This window comes from Macaca mulatta, chromosome 8, assembly GCF_049350105.2.
Source record: "Macaca mulatta isolate MMU2019108-1 chromosome 8, T2T-MMU8v2.0, whole genome shotgun sequence".
Lineage (NCBI taxonomy): Eukaryota > Metazoa > Chordata > Mammalia > Primates > Cercopithecidae > Macaca > Macaca mulatta.
The window spans coordinates 148,654,670-148,671,612 of record NC_133413.1 but is presented as its reverse complement, the minus strand read 5'-3'; the positions used below and the strand labels follow the sequence as shown (position 1 = coordinate 148,671,612).

General features: G+C 40.5%; 1 protein-coding gene across 1 annotated transcript in view; it reads left to right on the top strand.

Moving 5' to 3' along the window:
- The window catches only part of FAM135B (family with sequence similarity 135 member B), a 353,644-nt gene that overhangs the window by 118,883 nt on the left and 217,818 nt on the right, over nt 1-16,943 (top strand). The window contains exon 2 of the mRNA XM_001090012.4: nt 3,178-3,273. Within this exon, the coding sequence (XP_001090012.4) occupies nt 3,197-3,273 (77 nt within the window). The 5' untranslated portion in view covers nt 3,178-3,196. The remainder of the gene's footprint in view (nt 1-3,177; nt 3,274-16,943) is intronic.

Below are 16,943 nucleotides of genomic sequence, written 5' to 3'. Positions count from 1 at the left end.
GAGGGACAGAGAAGTTAACGAATGGGCCCAAGGTCATGCAGCTCACAAGAAAGCAAGTTAACTCAGGTCTAGTTAATGCTAAAACCCTTGTCTTTAGGCCAGTGGTTCTCAAATTAGTGTTTGCACCTAAATTCCCTGGAGAACTTGTGAAAACACAGATCCCTGAACCTGGAGTTTCTGACTGAGCAAGTCTGGCATGGGACTCAATACTTGGTTTTCACAACAAAATGTTGCTGATGTCACTGGTCTGAGGACCACACCTGAAAACCACTGCTCTGATACCTTCCCATTAATCCTCAGATGGAAAGAGAAGGGGAGAAGGTTGGGACAAAGGCAAATGGCTCTAGATTACTGACCACAAAGTGGACCAAGGATGTTATCAGCAAAATCAACACAGAGTTTTAAAAGTATTTTACATGGGGTGGGGCACGGTGGCTCACACCTGTAATCCCAGTACTTTGGGAGGCCGAGGCGGGCGGATCACGAGATCAGGAGATCGAGATCATCCTGGCTAATACAGTGAAACCCCGTCTCTACTAAAAATACAAAGAATTAGCCAGGTGTGGTGGCAGGCACCTGTAGTCCTAGTTACCTGGGAGGCTGAGGCAGAATGGAGTTAACCTGGGAGAAGGAGCTTGCAGTGAGCCAAGATCGAGCCACTGCATTCCAGCCTGGGTGACAGTGCGAGACTCCATCTCAAAAAACAAAAACAAAAACAAAAACAAAACAAAACAAACAAAAAAAACCCAAAACTATTTTACATGGAACTCATCTTCCTCACTGCATTATGAGTGTTTGGTTATAATGCCTAACATGCTATTTTAAAGGAAAAGGCAGCTTCCCACCGAGAAACTGTGTCTGTGTTTACAAGTTCCAGAACCCTATCCCATTTGTCCTGAACAAGAGCATGGTATGGTGCATCTTTCAAGGAGAAAAGAATGTTCCGTGTGGTATTCTCCATGCATTAAATATTTTCTTCTAAATATTAGCTCTATCCCAAAACATGGTCCCAGCCATTCTGCCAGTAAGTGCTGGAGCTGGAAAACTCAGGCTCCTGGGTAGGCACTCTGCCTGCACAGCACCAGTGTCTGTGTGGCTCAGGGTCAATGCCACCCATACAGAGGGCTTTTGAGGATTGTGTGAAGTCATGCATGGAACCCCCATCAGTGTGTAGTATATGGTAGGCTGGCACTATTGGGGTTCATTGTTCCTGCTCTGCCTTTGTCTCTCTTTCTATATATTCTCCTCCCCAGGATCAGAGATCAGGAGAGGGACCGGGAATAATAGAAAACTGACAACTCCAAGAAAGGAGTCAGGTGATTTTACCAGCTCTGAGTTTTTGGAGGATTCAGGCTGAGTGGGGTGATGAGAAAATGAGGACAATGCAGCTGTTGACATTTAATGTGATTATGAAGGGAAGCACAGAGTGGCTTCCATTTGCTTGCCCCTCCATCTGACTTTGACTGGAAATGACTTGGGATTAAAATTGAACCTCGGCTTCTGACCTTGGCTGGCTCCGGTGTGTTGGGCAGGGTCAGGGTGCACCTCCGTGGCTCTTCATTAGGGAAATGGGTTTTTGGCACAGTTTGTGAGCCAGGCCTTTCCATGTTTGCCAGATTGAAATTCTGTCTTGCAGAATTTATAGAGGTTGGTTCTAAGGATTTTAATTTGGTATGCAGCCTTATGAATCCCTAGAAATGTTGCCTGGGTGAAACATTTGCCTGAGCTGAGATGCAGTTAAGGCCCAGTTAATCCCTCCTGCTCTTATCTGTGGGATCTGGCCTAGCCTGACCCTGTTAACTGCAGTGAAGTTGTGCTCTGAACCACAAGAATGGTCTGGTCCCTGAGGCATCTGGGGGCAGAAAGAGGGGCTTTGGAAGGAGATCCAAGTTGAATCACAAGTTGCCAGGTGACAGATCCACGTGTTCCCTTCCTTTCCCCTCTCCTCCTTCTCTCCCTTCCCAGAGGTCATACCAGGTCTTGAGATCCTGCTAAGTGCCAGGTATATTGCAAGTTGTTACCTCTTATTCTATCAGGAGTCTACTCAGTAGCTTGCATTATCCCTGTTAGGCATGGTAGTAAGCAGGCTTGGAGAATGCAAGGGTCTTACCAAAGGCCACACCACCAGCATATTACAGAGTTAGAAAGTGGCTCCAGGTCAGAGCTTCTCTGGTCCTTTTTTCTTGCATGCAAAATGTGGCAAGAATAATACAAAATTCTTGTTGGAAAAAATCAGGCAACTTACATGAAATACTTTATGCAACACCAAGAATATAGTAGGTGCTCAGTACAAGTAAACTTCTTTCCCTTTCATCACATTCCTGGTATCTAGATGCTTTGATAGTCTCAGAAAACCCAGCCTGCTTTTCAATGTACCTCTTGGCTTATTTCTCATCCCAGACTTGGACTGTTTTAATGTTTTTTTTTCCTCCCATCTTTTCCTTTCAACCCTCTTGTTACTGACCCCCAGTAACAACTAATTGGAAAATTAGCAACCTGTCAAGTTGGGTTAAACATCTACCTGGCAGCAGCACCCACATGCTCTATGTGCCATGCTTGATATTGCTCCAGCCACCTTTAGTCTTTAAAGACTGCATTTATAATATGAATTATAAAATCATTTTAAATTATTATTATCAGTGGTAGCTACAACTTATTGAGTATTTACTACACAAATGACCGTGCAAAGTGCTCAACGTGGCATATTTATTTTCTCTTCCCACCATCTATCAAAGTTATGTGCTATTACCAGTCCTCACGTTACAGATGAGAACACTGAAGATGAGGGAAGTTCAGTGACTTGCTCAAGGTCACACAGCTGAAAAGCGGTAGAGCAGGGATTCTTGTGCCTTTGGCCATGAAGGATGTGCTCTTGGCCAGGATGTTGTTGTCTCCACGGTACTGACAGATAGGAAAGGGCAGGGGACCAGCTCAGCTTTGGAGTTAGGAGACCTGGGTCTGCCTCCTGGCCCTTCCAGGTAGAAGCTGTGACAGTAGGCAAGTCATTTTGTCTCTCCGTGTCTTCTTCCATAAAAGGAACCCTGAGTGGTGACGTTCAGTGGACACATGCTACTCCTGTTGGTCCTGTTGGTCAGATTGATTTCCTGTTGTAAAAGCCAGATTCTCTCTGAGTGGTTGATGTGATCTCAAGCTGTTAATTTCTCTCTTGTTTTTCAGGTAATGAGCCAAAAAGATCATGTCTGAAATACAAGGAACGGTTGAGTTTTCTGTAGAGCTACATAAATTTTATAATGTGGATCTCTTTCAGAGAGGGTAAGTATGCTTTACAATTTGTATTTTTTGTGTGTGTGTTTGTGTGTGTGTGTGTGTGTGTGTGTGTGTTTCTTTCCATGGAAGAAAGTGGAGGTGGGGAAGTCAGATTGTAGGAAATTTGGTACTAATGAGGAAAAGATTTTCATTGTGTTTTCCTGCCAAGTCAAAAATCCAAACCTTTATTGCATCTGAAAATAAACCACATATTGACAGAGACTAGAAAGTGCTAATTCATCGCCTCCCTCCTGCACTCCGTTCTGCCTACTCTCTTCTCAGTGGCTCTTTCTATTAAATATGTCAGTTTTAAAGGGAAGTGAATTGATGGAAAATGAAGGTTGCCTGTGTAGCTGTGGTAAAAAGGAGTCAGTATGTTCAATACTGATGCAGACCGTTACTTCAAAACCACGTATTGTAACACTTGTGCCTAGATCTTTAAAAAACTGATAATGTTGGTATTTCCAAACATCAATTTATATAATTGAAATATAGTTGCTTTTATCTTTTTGAGGATGCAGTCTAAATTTGGCATTTCACGTGCTGGTGATATTAATAAATCCTCATGATAGACTTACCTCCAAGGCTCATTGTAAATAATCAAGATGTGAAATAGTTATATAAGAAACCAAACACAGACATGAACTACATGTCCTCCTGATGGTTGCTACTACTTTTGACATGTTACTGACACACAAAAAACAAAGTTAATAGAAATTGAGTTTTTTTATGTGTCCAATTAACAGAGCAAATTAGTAAAAAAGCAAGGGATATCTATCCTTTTGCTTTTGTTGCATAACAGACTCTTCTAAAACTTAATGGCTTAAAAACAACAACTTAGTTTAGCTCGTGAGTAAGTAGTTTGGACTGGGCTCAGTTGGGCGGTTCTACTGAGTTAGATGTGACTTGGATGATCTCACTGGGCTCACTCACAGGTCTGGGGCTCCCAGCTGGGCTGTTGTGCTTCTCCTTGTGGCCTCTCATCCTCCAGCAGGCTAGGTTCCTGGGCTATCAAGAGGGGAAACACACAAAATCTCCTGTTGTTCAGTCTTGGAATGCATAAAGTTGTTTTCCTAATACATTCCACCAACCAAAGCAAGTCACAAGGCCAGTCCAGCTTCAAAATGAAGAAATAGATACCATCTCTAGATAGAAGACTAAGAATCCATGTACATTTAAATAATCTACCTCCAAGATTAGACTCCAGTTGTGAAAAGATAACCCTGAGTTTAATGCTTCAAGTGCCTCTTGTGTACTATAGCCCCTACTTACTTAAGGATGGAATTCAGTGAGGTTGAGTGGTTTTGGTGGGTGTCCTGAACCCCAGGCAGTGAGAAGAATGGGAAATGTTTCTGAGACCAGCTTTCTGTTCTAGAGAAGGAGGCATATGAGGAGGGGTTCTGGGCAGCATTCACAGAGGCTGAGCTTTAATGAGGCAAAGATCTGTGCATCCTTCTTGAAGTCCTGTTGCCATTGGTCCACATCTCATTTGATCAGAAGTCACATTGTATATTGATAGGAGCCCTGGGCTTGGGGCCAGTACTCCTGAGTCCAGGCTGTGCTACTGCTTCTGTTTGCTACTTTGGCAGCACTCTACTCTGATTTTCAGGTTCACATTTACAAGAAAAGCAAGCGATTTTGATAATGTCAGGTTTCCATCATGGTATTAGACATTTTTCTTATTTGTCTTTTCCTGACTCTTCATAACAAACCATAGAACTGAGCAGTATCTTCATGTACCAGATAGATAACTTGGGATTAGGGAAGTAGAACAGTACATAGCTGTAATATAGCAGAGTGAGGAGCTGAGGCTAAGCTTCTCTCATTCAAAATCATGTATTATTTTATATTATTACTTAAGGTGCAAAGTGGGCTTCATTCTCCCCAGGGTGCACAAGACAGCCATCAGGATGTGGAAAGACAGTATTAGAACGTCTATTTACAATTGCTTTGGTGAAAAAGAAAAAAAATTGAAATCAAGCTTCACTAATAATTAGAATCCAGATTGATGTGGACGACCTTGCTGTTTCTGTATGGCAGAATCCCATTCAGTAACTTAGGTCTCAAGAGCAAAGAGGGAAGTCTGTAGCACAGACTGACATTGCAAAATATTGCAGTGTGCAACTGGTCAGTTACATACAGCTCTAAATTGATCTCTAGTTTTAACTTCACTAACCCTCATATTGTTGGTTATGAAGAGTTAGGAAAAGACAAATAGAAAAATGTCCAATACGATGATGAATCATGAATTGAAGATAATATTAATAATGGAAGCATACTAAATACCAGGAAATGCCAGAACCAACCACATTTATCCTACTTCTTACAAAAGCCTATTGATACACACAGTAAGAATTAAAGATGATAAGCTAATCTATCTAACAATAAGTAGATAGTGATTTAGTTATATTTTAAAAACGATTTGATATATAGACTTGTAAGCATAAATACTTAAAACACACCTTATTCTAAATGGATATTGGGTCTTACACAAAATAATCACCATTAACAAAATATTTCAAAATAACACATCCAAAACAGGAATAGACCCCTACTGAGTTGTAAAAAAAGCTTGAAAATGAGGATAAAAATAATCACCTATTCAGCAAGCCTACGATACCCTTTTTTCTAGATCTGTATGTTTTTGGGAAGCATCTCATTTATCCATGCTCACCACTGAAGTCTAATATTGAATTAGGCTAAACTAAAACCAGAACTTGGAATCACTGTAATGTTTTTTGGGAGAAAAAAAATATTATGTGATCAGCCAGGTGTGGTGGTTCATGCCTGTAATCCCAGCACTTTGGGAGGCCAAGGCAGGTGGATCACTTGAGTTTGGGAGTTTGAGATCAGCCTGGCCAAAATGGTGAAAGTCCATCTTTACCAAAAATACAAAAATCACCTGGGAGTGGTGGTGGGCCTGTGTAATTTCAGCTACTTGGGAGGCTGAGGCAGGAGAATTGCTTGAACCAGGAAGTGGAGGTTGCAGTGGGCTGAGATTGTGCTACTGCACTCTAGCTTGGGTGACAGAGTGAGACTCCATCTAAAAAAAAAAACAAAACAAAACCCAAAATATTATGTGATCCATTAATATATAAAATATCTATTTTTAAAACATGATTATTATATCCTTCTCTCATCTTTAAAAAACCTTTTTCTATATTTATAATGCATGTTACATATGAGTATAATTGTACATGTGTAGTATTTATAAGTAAATATACATATATTGGGGTTTTATACTCAAGAATGGTTTTATAGATAGGCATACAAATCACTAATAGTTGGAGACCACCCACCCAGAAGATTAGGAATATTCTTATAAGCTTCTAGCTCTTAAGGCTAGCTTTTCATGGTTTCAAGGAAGGTGTGTATTTAGGCACACACTTCAGATGTGGATGAGGGCATAATCTTATGACTACATATGCTTGAGGGTCACTTGATTGCAGTTACTTCTATGGACAGGTCTGGGTGTGGTTTGGATGAAGCGAATTAGACCTCTCAGGTGGATGCATACTGTCTTGTAATGACGTCTAGGATCTCTAAGGTCTCATCAGCAACAAAACCTTGCACTTGGTAACCACTAGCCTCCTAAATCCTGCCTTCGGGCAGCTGTGGACAGACTGGGCGTGATGCCAACCAGGATTCTGCATTTGCCAGGGGTGTTCCTGACAGGCATGATCCCTGATGCTCAGTTGCTAAGTATTTTTCTGCTCTGAATCCCGCAGGAGCTATGCTTAGAATGAAGTGTAATTACTTTATCCAGCAAGTGCTCCATGGAGAAGACATGGCTACAATCCAAGCCTGGTGGGCAAGGTGGGGCCCCAGGGTAGTTTCTGAGGAAAAGCAAATGGTCTTCTGATGTTAGTAAAGAGAAGAAATGTAGATTTTGGGGAAGCTGGTTCCTTTTTGGGGTGCAAGGATATGTGATTAAATGTGTGCTCTACAGTGCCTTTGGGATGGTAAAATTAGAGCTGGGGATTGCAAGAGAGGGAGAGTACCTTTCAGACTGAGCCTGACTGTGGTCTTCCAAGTTCCACCTCATTTATGTAGTTGATGAGAAATATCTCTTGTACCTCCATCCAAATGTTGCAGTTCATTGCTACACAGTCTGGCCAGAAAGAAACTTCCTCTCCAGGTTTTATAAGATGCTATGTTGGAAGCATAAAGATAAAGAAGAAAGAATATTGCCTGATAATTTGTCCTGATCAGGGAGTTCCTTGCTTCTAGCACATTTATATTCATGGGTGTTTGTTCCAGTCTGAGAATGCACACTGCCTTGTGATGATGTTTGCTTTGAGCAAAGAGTCAACATGCCTTCATCCAAAGTCTGTATGGACTGACACAAATTCTCAAAGGGAAAACTTCTCCTCAAACTAGTCATCAAGAATCACAGGATGTCACCCCCACATTCAGCAGTAAGACTCATGCTGACAAAAAGGCAGGGACAGGGAAGTACTGAGGATCTGGCTTTGGGGTCAGACCTTAATTTGAAGCCATGCTCTGCCATTTATGACCTCTGAGGACTTGGAAACATCCCCCAACCCAACATTGTATGGCTTGTAAAATGGTGGTGACAAAGTTTGTCTCATGGATGAATCTGAAAGTGTATGGCATTAATTAATATATGCAGAGAAGGTAGTAGGGTACTTTGTATCTAGCCGATGCCAACTAAATTGTCACCACTACAAGTATAGCCTTGTCTCTAACCTGTCATTAACACTATTAATGGAGTTACTACCCAAAAAGGTTGTCGTGACCACCTTGTTTCCCTGTTTAAAACCCTCCCAGTTTCTTTTTGCTCTCACTCATCAGACAATTCTTGGCCCTGTTCCACCTAGCATCTCTCTTGAAAATGCTATGCTATACACGTTCCAGCTCAATATAACCTCCTCTGCAAACCATCTCTGTATATGGACATTTAGTTATTGTGTTCAGCCAAGATTTTTGGAATCCCTAGCTTTTCCATATTCCTAAGGCACATCTATACATGCTTTATTTGGTCATCTACTCATTCCCAAGGACACTAGTTTGCATATGCTATTGTTTTCGGCTCTAGAAACACTAAGATGAAGTGATAGAGCCCCTGCCATCGAGGTGTTTACCAGCTAATGAGAGAGACTGACACATACATAGAAAATGACCATCAGTTCAAATATTTCAGTAAATCTTGAAGTTATTTTTACAGGTTATGTATATCCCAATTAGATAACAATAATAAGTAATCCTACCATGTGTCATACCATTTATACATTATCCAGTTTATCGTCAAAACGTCCCCAAGACTGTATAACTTCTGTAGCATGAAGAAACCAAGGCCCCAAGCTAAGTTTTTTGCCCAAGTACACACAGCTGACAAATAAGAAGGTCAGAATGTCTGACTTCAAGCAGCGTGCACTATCCACCTTGCAACATCTTCTTCACATCTTAGAAGATGACTTGAGGTTGTGGAAGCAGCTATAAGTCATTCAGACCAAAGTCTCATAGATTAAAGGGTCACTCAACCAATGGCCGTCAGTGAAGACTATCACATGTGCACCCGTAGTCCATGCACAATACTACTTGAGGAGATGATCAGATGAATGATCCCTACCATCACCAAATTGGGTAATGGTATTTCATAAAAAAAAAAAAAAAGTGATATGGGGGTGGGGGGTGGTGAGAGGGAGTTGGGATGGTTAATGGGTACAAAATAAGTTAGAAAGAATAAGTCCTACTATTTGATAGCACAACAGGGTGACTATAGTCAATAATAATTGTACATTTAAAAATAACTAAAAGAGGGTAATTGGATTGTTTATAACACAAAGGATAAATACGCTTGAGGAGATGAATACTCTCTTCTCCATGAGGTGATTATTATGCATTGCATGCCTGTATTAAAACATCTTATGTGCCCCATAAATATCTGTACCTACTATGTACCCGCAGAAAACTAAAATTTAAAATCAGGAAACAAAGAAAATGGCCATCATATGCATGGTAGATGCTTGTCACTGAGACAGACTGGGGATACTATGAAGAGACAGAGAAGGAGGAATGCAGTCTCTATGCAGAGCCAGAACAGATGTCTCGGAGTGAAATAACAGCAGAGCTGTCACTTTAAGAATCGATGTGGGTCATCCCGACAGGGGACCTGTGATATCAGAACACCGAGCCCACCTGAAAGACCAAAGACGACAACTCATGGTTGAAGTGAAGAGTGAGAGTGGGGGAGTGGGCGGAGGTGAAGGATTTATGAATGTATATATTGCAGCATACTTTTTATTAAACTTGGAGATGTAGGGATGCGAGTGTCAACTGCCAGAGAGTTTTTAGACTGCAGAAGAGGAAACTGCAAAGAGGGAATGTTAGAGATGTAATGTGTTGCTTTGTCTTCTTCTCTGTCGATGTGAGCTGCTTCAGAGTGAAGATCTGATCTTATTTGACTTTGCATTGCCAGTGCCCAGCATAGGGCCTAGTGCATACAGGGAGAAAAATTCTAGCTTATATTGTATTGAACTTCCTGTTTCTTCTTTCAAAATTTATTCAATTACAGATGAGTCACATGGATCTTCATTAAATGATAGTAACAGAAAATGATTCCTAATTCCTAACGTTCTATTTAAATCAATGCTGCTCAAAGGGTGGCTCATGGGCCAGCAGCATCCCTGTCAACTGGGAGCACATTAAAAATAGAAATTCTTGGCTGGCGCGTGGTGCCTCACACCTGTAATCCCAGCTTTGGGAGGCCAAGGAGGGTGGATTGCCTCAGGTCAGGAGTTCGAGACCAGTCTGGCCAACATGGTGAAACCCCATCTTTACTAAAAATACAAAAAAATTAGCTGGACGTGGTGGCGTGCACCTGTAATCCCAGCTACTCGGGAGGCTGAGGCAGGGGAATTGCTTGAACCAGGGAGGTGGAGGTGGAGGTGGAAGTTGCAGTGAACCGAGATTGTGCCACTGCACTCCTGCCTGGGCAACAGAGTGAGACTTCGTCTCAAAAAAAAAAAAATAATAATAAAGAAAAGAAATGGAAATTCTTGGCCCTGGTCTCAGACCTACAGAGTCAGAATCTCTGGTTGAGGGGCTTAGGAGACTGTGTTTTAATATGCTCCCTGGATGACTCTGATGAAAGAGTTCCTGTGAAAATCTCAACCTTCATTGTGTAGTGGAAGTTCCTGGAAAACTGAAATTTTTTATCCTCCAGACCAATTAAGTAAAAAGATCTTTGCAGTGGGACCGAGGTGTCAGCACTTGCTAAAGTTCATGAGGTAATTTCAAGGTTGGAAATGATGGGATTAAGGCTAAGTGAAGATTGCACAGGCCAAGTAATCTCAGCCTCTCTTTGCTAGCCTCTTTTTTATAAAGAAAATGAGACCCTGACTTCTACTTTCATAACCAGATTGCGAAGCCTTCTCTTCCCCAATAGGACACTGGATCTTAACTCCGTTTATGCATTCTTCTGCTGTGGAAATTCCGGAGACTTTCTGTTAGCTTTCCAGCATGGTGCTAATGGTGAGAAAATAGGAGGAATGGCCTTATTTTCTTATGCAATTCTTTTCTCCCAAGGAAATGCTTTCTAATGAACAATTAATTATGAAACTCATTACATGGATATTTGTTAATCATCAGTATATCCATAACTCATTTGTATCTATTTACGAGGGCATGAACCTGCATTTCTAGTATTGTTAGCTGAAATGGAGCTAACATTTGTCCTTGACAATGAATTCAAATTTAGTTTTAAATATTAATTCAGATAAAGCTCTAAATCAAACAGATTTTCTTTCCAAGTAAGATTTTTCATTGTTTGATATTTAGATTCATCCCCTGTCTTTCTTCCTCCCCTTCTTTACAATATCATTTAGGAGATTTTCTCCCCAGTGGCTTTAGATGATTTTACTGAAAAATTCTGTTCTCATCCACAGAATAGTCTCACAAAAAGGACCTACGATCAGTATTATCAGAGCCGGTGTAAAAGTGTGAAGGCTCAGAAACGTTAGGATTGAAATCTCCTTTGAACACACTCACCTGGCTCTTCTCTACCAAAGTGGAAATAGTTAAGTTGAAAGTCAAGTGCTTCCTGAAAGAAAATATCATCTTGTGTTTCTGCCTGATGTTTCCCATCACTGCCTAATGCCCAGCGACATCCAGCTCCCCTGTGAAATTAGCTAACTAGCTCTGATGTCCCTTAATAGACTCAGAAATACAATTATCTTTGCTTGCCAGAGATTAATTAATTGATTTGTCTGGTTCTGTCAGAAACAATCTTTTTTCCCCCACTTCTCTTATTAAAATATTTTGAGATCCTTTTCATTCATTCCCACACTTTCGAAAGTGAGTGGGAATTATAAATATTTGAGAGTCCCATTGAATGTTCAGCTTTGCTGGACTAAGAAGCAACCGTTAGAGAGTTGGGCAGTCAGCGTGCAGGTGAACCTACAAGTTTAGCGTTACGACGGCTTTGGCAATGATGCATTTGTGAAGGTAGAATGTCCACCATGATGAATGGTAGGTGGGTATGATTTGGACACACCACAGAAGCAATGGATTTAATACATCATTCCAGCCCCATGACTTTTCAGTTTTTCAAGCCAATCCATTCCTTTTATTTTTGTTAAAGCCAGTTTGATGTAGGATATTGATCACTTACAGTCCGTGTTTCATCTAGCACAAAGGGATAGGTAGCCTTGTTCATCTCTGAGTCTTTTTTTCTCTAAAATTCCATAATTATTATTTTAATCGCAATTTTATATTCCCCTTTCATACAATGACATTATTATCATTATTCCTATGATAAGTGAACAGACTTCAGTTACCCAAGTGCTTATGTAGATGAACATTCTGGATTATTTTTTGGACAAATCCGCATTCCTGTTAATGATTGCCCTGTCCTATTTTTTTTTTCTCAATTTACCTTTTAATCTGTGACTTCATGAGCCTGCTGCTTTGAGCCTTTTATCCTCTTAACCCCTGGCTGAGGACAGGCTCAGCAGGTGTATAAAGAAAAGCTCTTTCCAGGGGACCGGATATTGACCTGCTGAGATTTAAAATGCCTCTGGTGAGCTCAGAGCCACCCACAGGGCCCAAATACTTCCTGGTGGAATCAAAGGCAGAGCAGAATGCCACTGGGCAGTGTGGTCCTTTCTAGTTTTGTGCTGTAAAAGAACTCTGTACTCTAAAGGTACTTGACGATTCTCACTGAGGTCTCTTAAGTAGAGTAAAAGGTCATGTGGCCATGAAGGTAGGATGATGGAAAAATCAGAGACATTTAAGAGACACATATCCTGGTTCGAATGTCATTTATTCTATTATTAGCAGGGTACCCATGGGCAAGTTATTAAAATTCTTTCATCTCACTTTCTTCATTTATTTTGCAGAATCTATTAAACGTTCACGAGGTGATATTTGTAAAGCACCTAGTAAAATAGAGACCCAGGTTTTACAGTACTAGCCAAGAGGACCTAAGCCCTCTATGGACTACTCCATTGATTATAACTAAGACTCTGAAAAAAACATCCTCAGCTGGTTAGTGCTGGGGCTGGAACAGACTGTTGATCTGGTCAAGCTCTGAATACTTGTTCCTCTCTACATTTTGTGCAGGTACTTTATGCTTATTACAGCTAATTCCTCAGGAAGCGGTGTTCTTGTCACTTAAAAATTTAATTGATATGGTTTGGCTGTGTCCCCATCCAAATCTCATCTTGAATTGTAGCTCTCATAATCACCATGTGTTGTAGGAAGAACCTGGTGGGAGGTAATTGAATCATGGGGGCGGATTTTTCTTGGGCTGTTCTCGTGATGGTGAATAAGTTTCATGAGAATGATGATTTTATAAAGGGCAGTTCCCCTACACGTGCTCTCTTGCCTACTGCCAGGTAAGACGTACCTTTGCTCCTTTTTCACCTTCTGCCATGATTGTAAGTCCTCACCCGCCATGTGGAGCTGTGAATCCATTAAACCTTTTTTTTTTTTTTAAATAAATTACCCAGTCTTGGGTATTCCTTCATAGCAGTATGAAAATGGGTTTAAACACTAATGGACGCCATGTTTATTCCTATTGGCTTCAATAGGAGAAATCACATTTTCTCTTTTTTACTTTACATTTGAGATCTACAAAGTGAAAATGCCATATTTCTAAAGAAATAATAGCTTTAGGGACACTAGGAAAATATAGTCAATAAAATATACTAAACTCTAGAATGTTTCTTTCCTAGAAGTTTTTTGAGTAGATCTTGGGCCAGAGGAGGTATAAGAGAGTAGGATCCTTCACTGTTCTTGTTTTTTTTTTCCCCATGAATTGTCAAATGTTGCTCAAAAGCAGTTTTAAATGTATTCCTTCAGATATCCTCACTTTAAACTTTCAGTTGCACACACATATATATATGTATGTTTATAGTTCTGATTACATAAATATGTATACTGTGAAAATAAGTAAAAGTACAAAGAAAAATGTCATCATATTCTTTCTCTAGGCACAAACTGTTTTATATTCACATGTATTTTCCTTTACAAAAATATATAAAAGGGTAAAAGTGTATAAGTTACTCTCTGTTTTTCTCTCTTGCCATGTTATAAACATTTTCAATAACCCTACATATTTTTACAACATAATAACTACACAGAATTCCATCATGTGATTCTATTATAATTTATTTAACCAATGCTGTATTTTTGCACATTTCACTTGTTTTATAGTTTTAGTTTTAATATTAAAATGCATTTAAGTGCATTTTAGAAATGGGGGGAAAAACATGTTGCTATGCAACACTAGCACAAATTTTAATAATTTCATTATTTAAAATTGTCATTTTTTTCTTTGTTAGGAAACTATGCTCTCTTGATAATATAAATAATATGCCCTAAAAAATGAATACATCTTGCTGGTTGTCTTGCTTTGTAGACCAGGTTAATGTTCATGAAGATTCATACTGTTTGATCAAACTCTTTCATCATTGAACAAGGTGAGGGAGGAAATGATCTTGACATAACTGTCCTCATATACTCCCAAATCTCTTCTACTCCACCCCTTCTAAAACCTCTGCAAAAGACATTTCACAAAGCTTAGAGGAATTAAACATAGATTAAGAAACTTCATGGTATTAGGTAATGGATCTGCACTTTATAAGTGAGAGGAGGTTTTGTAAACAGAAAACGTCTACAAATCTTCCATCCAGCTGATGTAAGGTTTTCCATGGCTCCACAGACCCCAGCCGTTGACACTCAAGTAGCTGAGTTACTGTTTAGAAACTTTTGGAAAAACAGAAGACACCATTGGAAGGCTGTTCTGATGTTCTTCCTCAAAGCAGGCAGATCTTCACTTCCACCATCATATTTTGTGTTCTCAGAACAAGTAAAATTTGGTGTTTTACTTGAAAAAACATCACTTCACCATCATTGGGTGGAAGTGTCTTTTATGCCTCAACCCAATGGAGTTAACTGGAATTCTTTGGAGAAGAAAAAATTTAAAACTTTGTATTATGACAAATAACCTCATGTAATTCTCACAGTTCTACAAGGAATATTATATTATCCCTAAATCATAGAGGAAGTAGAGGCTCACATGGGTGCAATATCTGCCCTGGTTTTGAACATTCTGCAAGTGGCCACATGAAAGAATTCATTCTTCGATGCTTAGATGCTAGCGTTCACATACTCTGTTTTCTCTTGCTTGCTCACTCTCTTTTTCTTTCTCTCTCTCTCTCTCCCTTTCTGTCTCTCCCCTCCCCCTCATCCCCAACACACTGTTTTAGTCCTTTTGTGCTGCTGTAACAAAATGCCTGAAACTGGGTAATTTGCAAATGGCATACACTTATTTTCTCACAGTTCTGGAGACTGGGAAGTCCAAGTTCAAGACACCAGCATTTGATGCCTGGTGAGGGCTCTTGTGCTGTGTCCTTACATGATGGAAGGGGCAAATGCTGCCCTGTCACATGGTGGAAAGTAGAAGGGAGAAAAAGGTTAAGCTAGTTCCTTCCAGGCTTTTTATAAGTCACTAATCCACTCATGAGGACAAAGCCTTGATTACTTAATCACGTTCCAAAGGGCCTCACCTCTTAACATCGTTAGGAGGGCATTAGGTTTTAACATACAGTTTAGAGGGGACACATTCATACCATAGTGCCACAGTGCACATTTTGTTTTATTTGGCTCAGACAAGGGCATTCAAATGTTGTGATGTCTTTCTCCCCCTATTTCTTAAATGCTATGCACTGCTGCAAACAGTGAAATTATAGAGCAGTACTCTCAGGACGAAATTATACTCAGACTTTGCTTTCTTGCTGCTTGGCACCTGCCAGGGTCTCTTCCTTGAATAATGAGAAGATAATGTGGGTTTTGAGAACTGAATCCTTCCAGCCAATGGCTGACAGATGTGAGAGATACTTTCTTAGCCAAATGTACTCACATTTCCTTAATAAAAGTTTATTCTCCAAATAGAGTCCTCAGAAGTGATCATGGCCCCCCTTTTCTCATTCCTTAAAAGCAAGTGAATGAGAAAAGAGCCCCCTTTGGCTCACTCCCTTCTTGCTGATGTTGTCCTCCTCAAAAGGGAATATGTGATGTTCCTCCCACGGCATTTTCATACAAATCTCCCCTTGAAAGATAAACCTCAGAGTCCTTTTCCTTCGTTTATTGATTTACAGTCTGTCATCAATTTGCTTATTTAGGAGACCTTGAGCTCTTGCTCTTGTTGGCTCTATCTGAAGAATTCTGGGCAGAGCAATGAGAAAGACACAATTGTGACCTCAAGTTGCTCCTGATATAGTGTAAGAGAGACAGGTGGAAGTCAAGAAAGTGATGTCAGAAATGGAAGCTAAACATGGACAAGGTGTTGATGGAGGACAGAGAACTCCCAAAACACCCACCCAGGAGGTATCAGGATGGGTTACCTGGAAGAGAGGGCATTCACAAGCCAGATAAAGGCTGGAAGGGGGTCTCAGGCATTGAGAAGGTGGTCTCAGGCATTGAGAAGGTATGCACAAAGGTACGGAAATGGAAAAGGGCATGCCATCTCCTGGGTAGTGCTAGGGTTTTCAAGAGTACTGCATACAAGTGTTTTGTTTTGTTTTGTTTTTGATAGAGTGGGAGGGATGGGGCTAGCCAGATTCCAGGGAGATTGATCATGAAGGGTGTGTGTGTCCCCTTCTGGAGCTGAGATTGCATCTGTTGATAAAGGAAGACTGCGAAACAATTTGAGTAAGGGAGTTGCTTGATTGTATATGTAATAGAAATGACATGTTAGAATCAAACAGGATGACAGCTGGGGTGGGGAGAAATTATTGAAAAGGTGAAGGTAGCTCAGAAGGAGAATCACTGAGGACTGCTGAGGTAATGGAATGAAAAGAATTGGTGCTTTTGTACTGTGTTGAGGGGAAGGGAAAAGTCGCAGTGATGGTAAGAGGTTCCCTTGGGTGAATTAGTCAATAAAGCTGAAGAAGAAGAGGATCAGGCAGCAAGAGGAGTTGATGTGAGTTCATAGGTCTAAAGGCAATGGGGTGTCTGAGTGCAGAGGCTAGGTGGGAATCTGGGCTGGGATTCATCAGCTCATAGCCATAATTGAGCTTGGCTGAAATCACTCAGTGACTATACAACACTAGCACAGACATGTGAGCTCAGACTGTGCCAGGAGGTTTTACTCCGTCAACTCACTTGATGCCATTGATAGACCTTTGAGATAGGTATTATTTCACAGA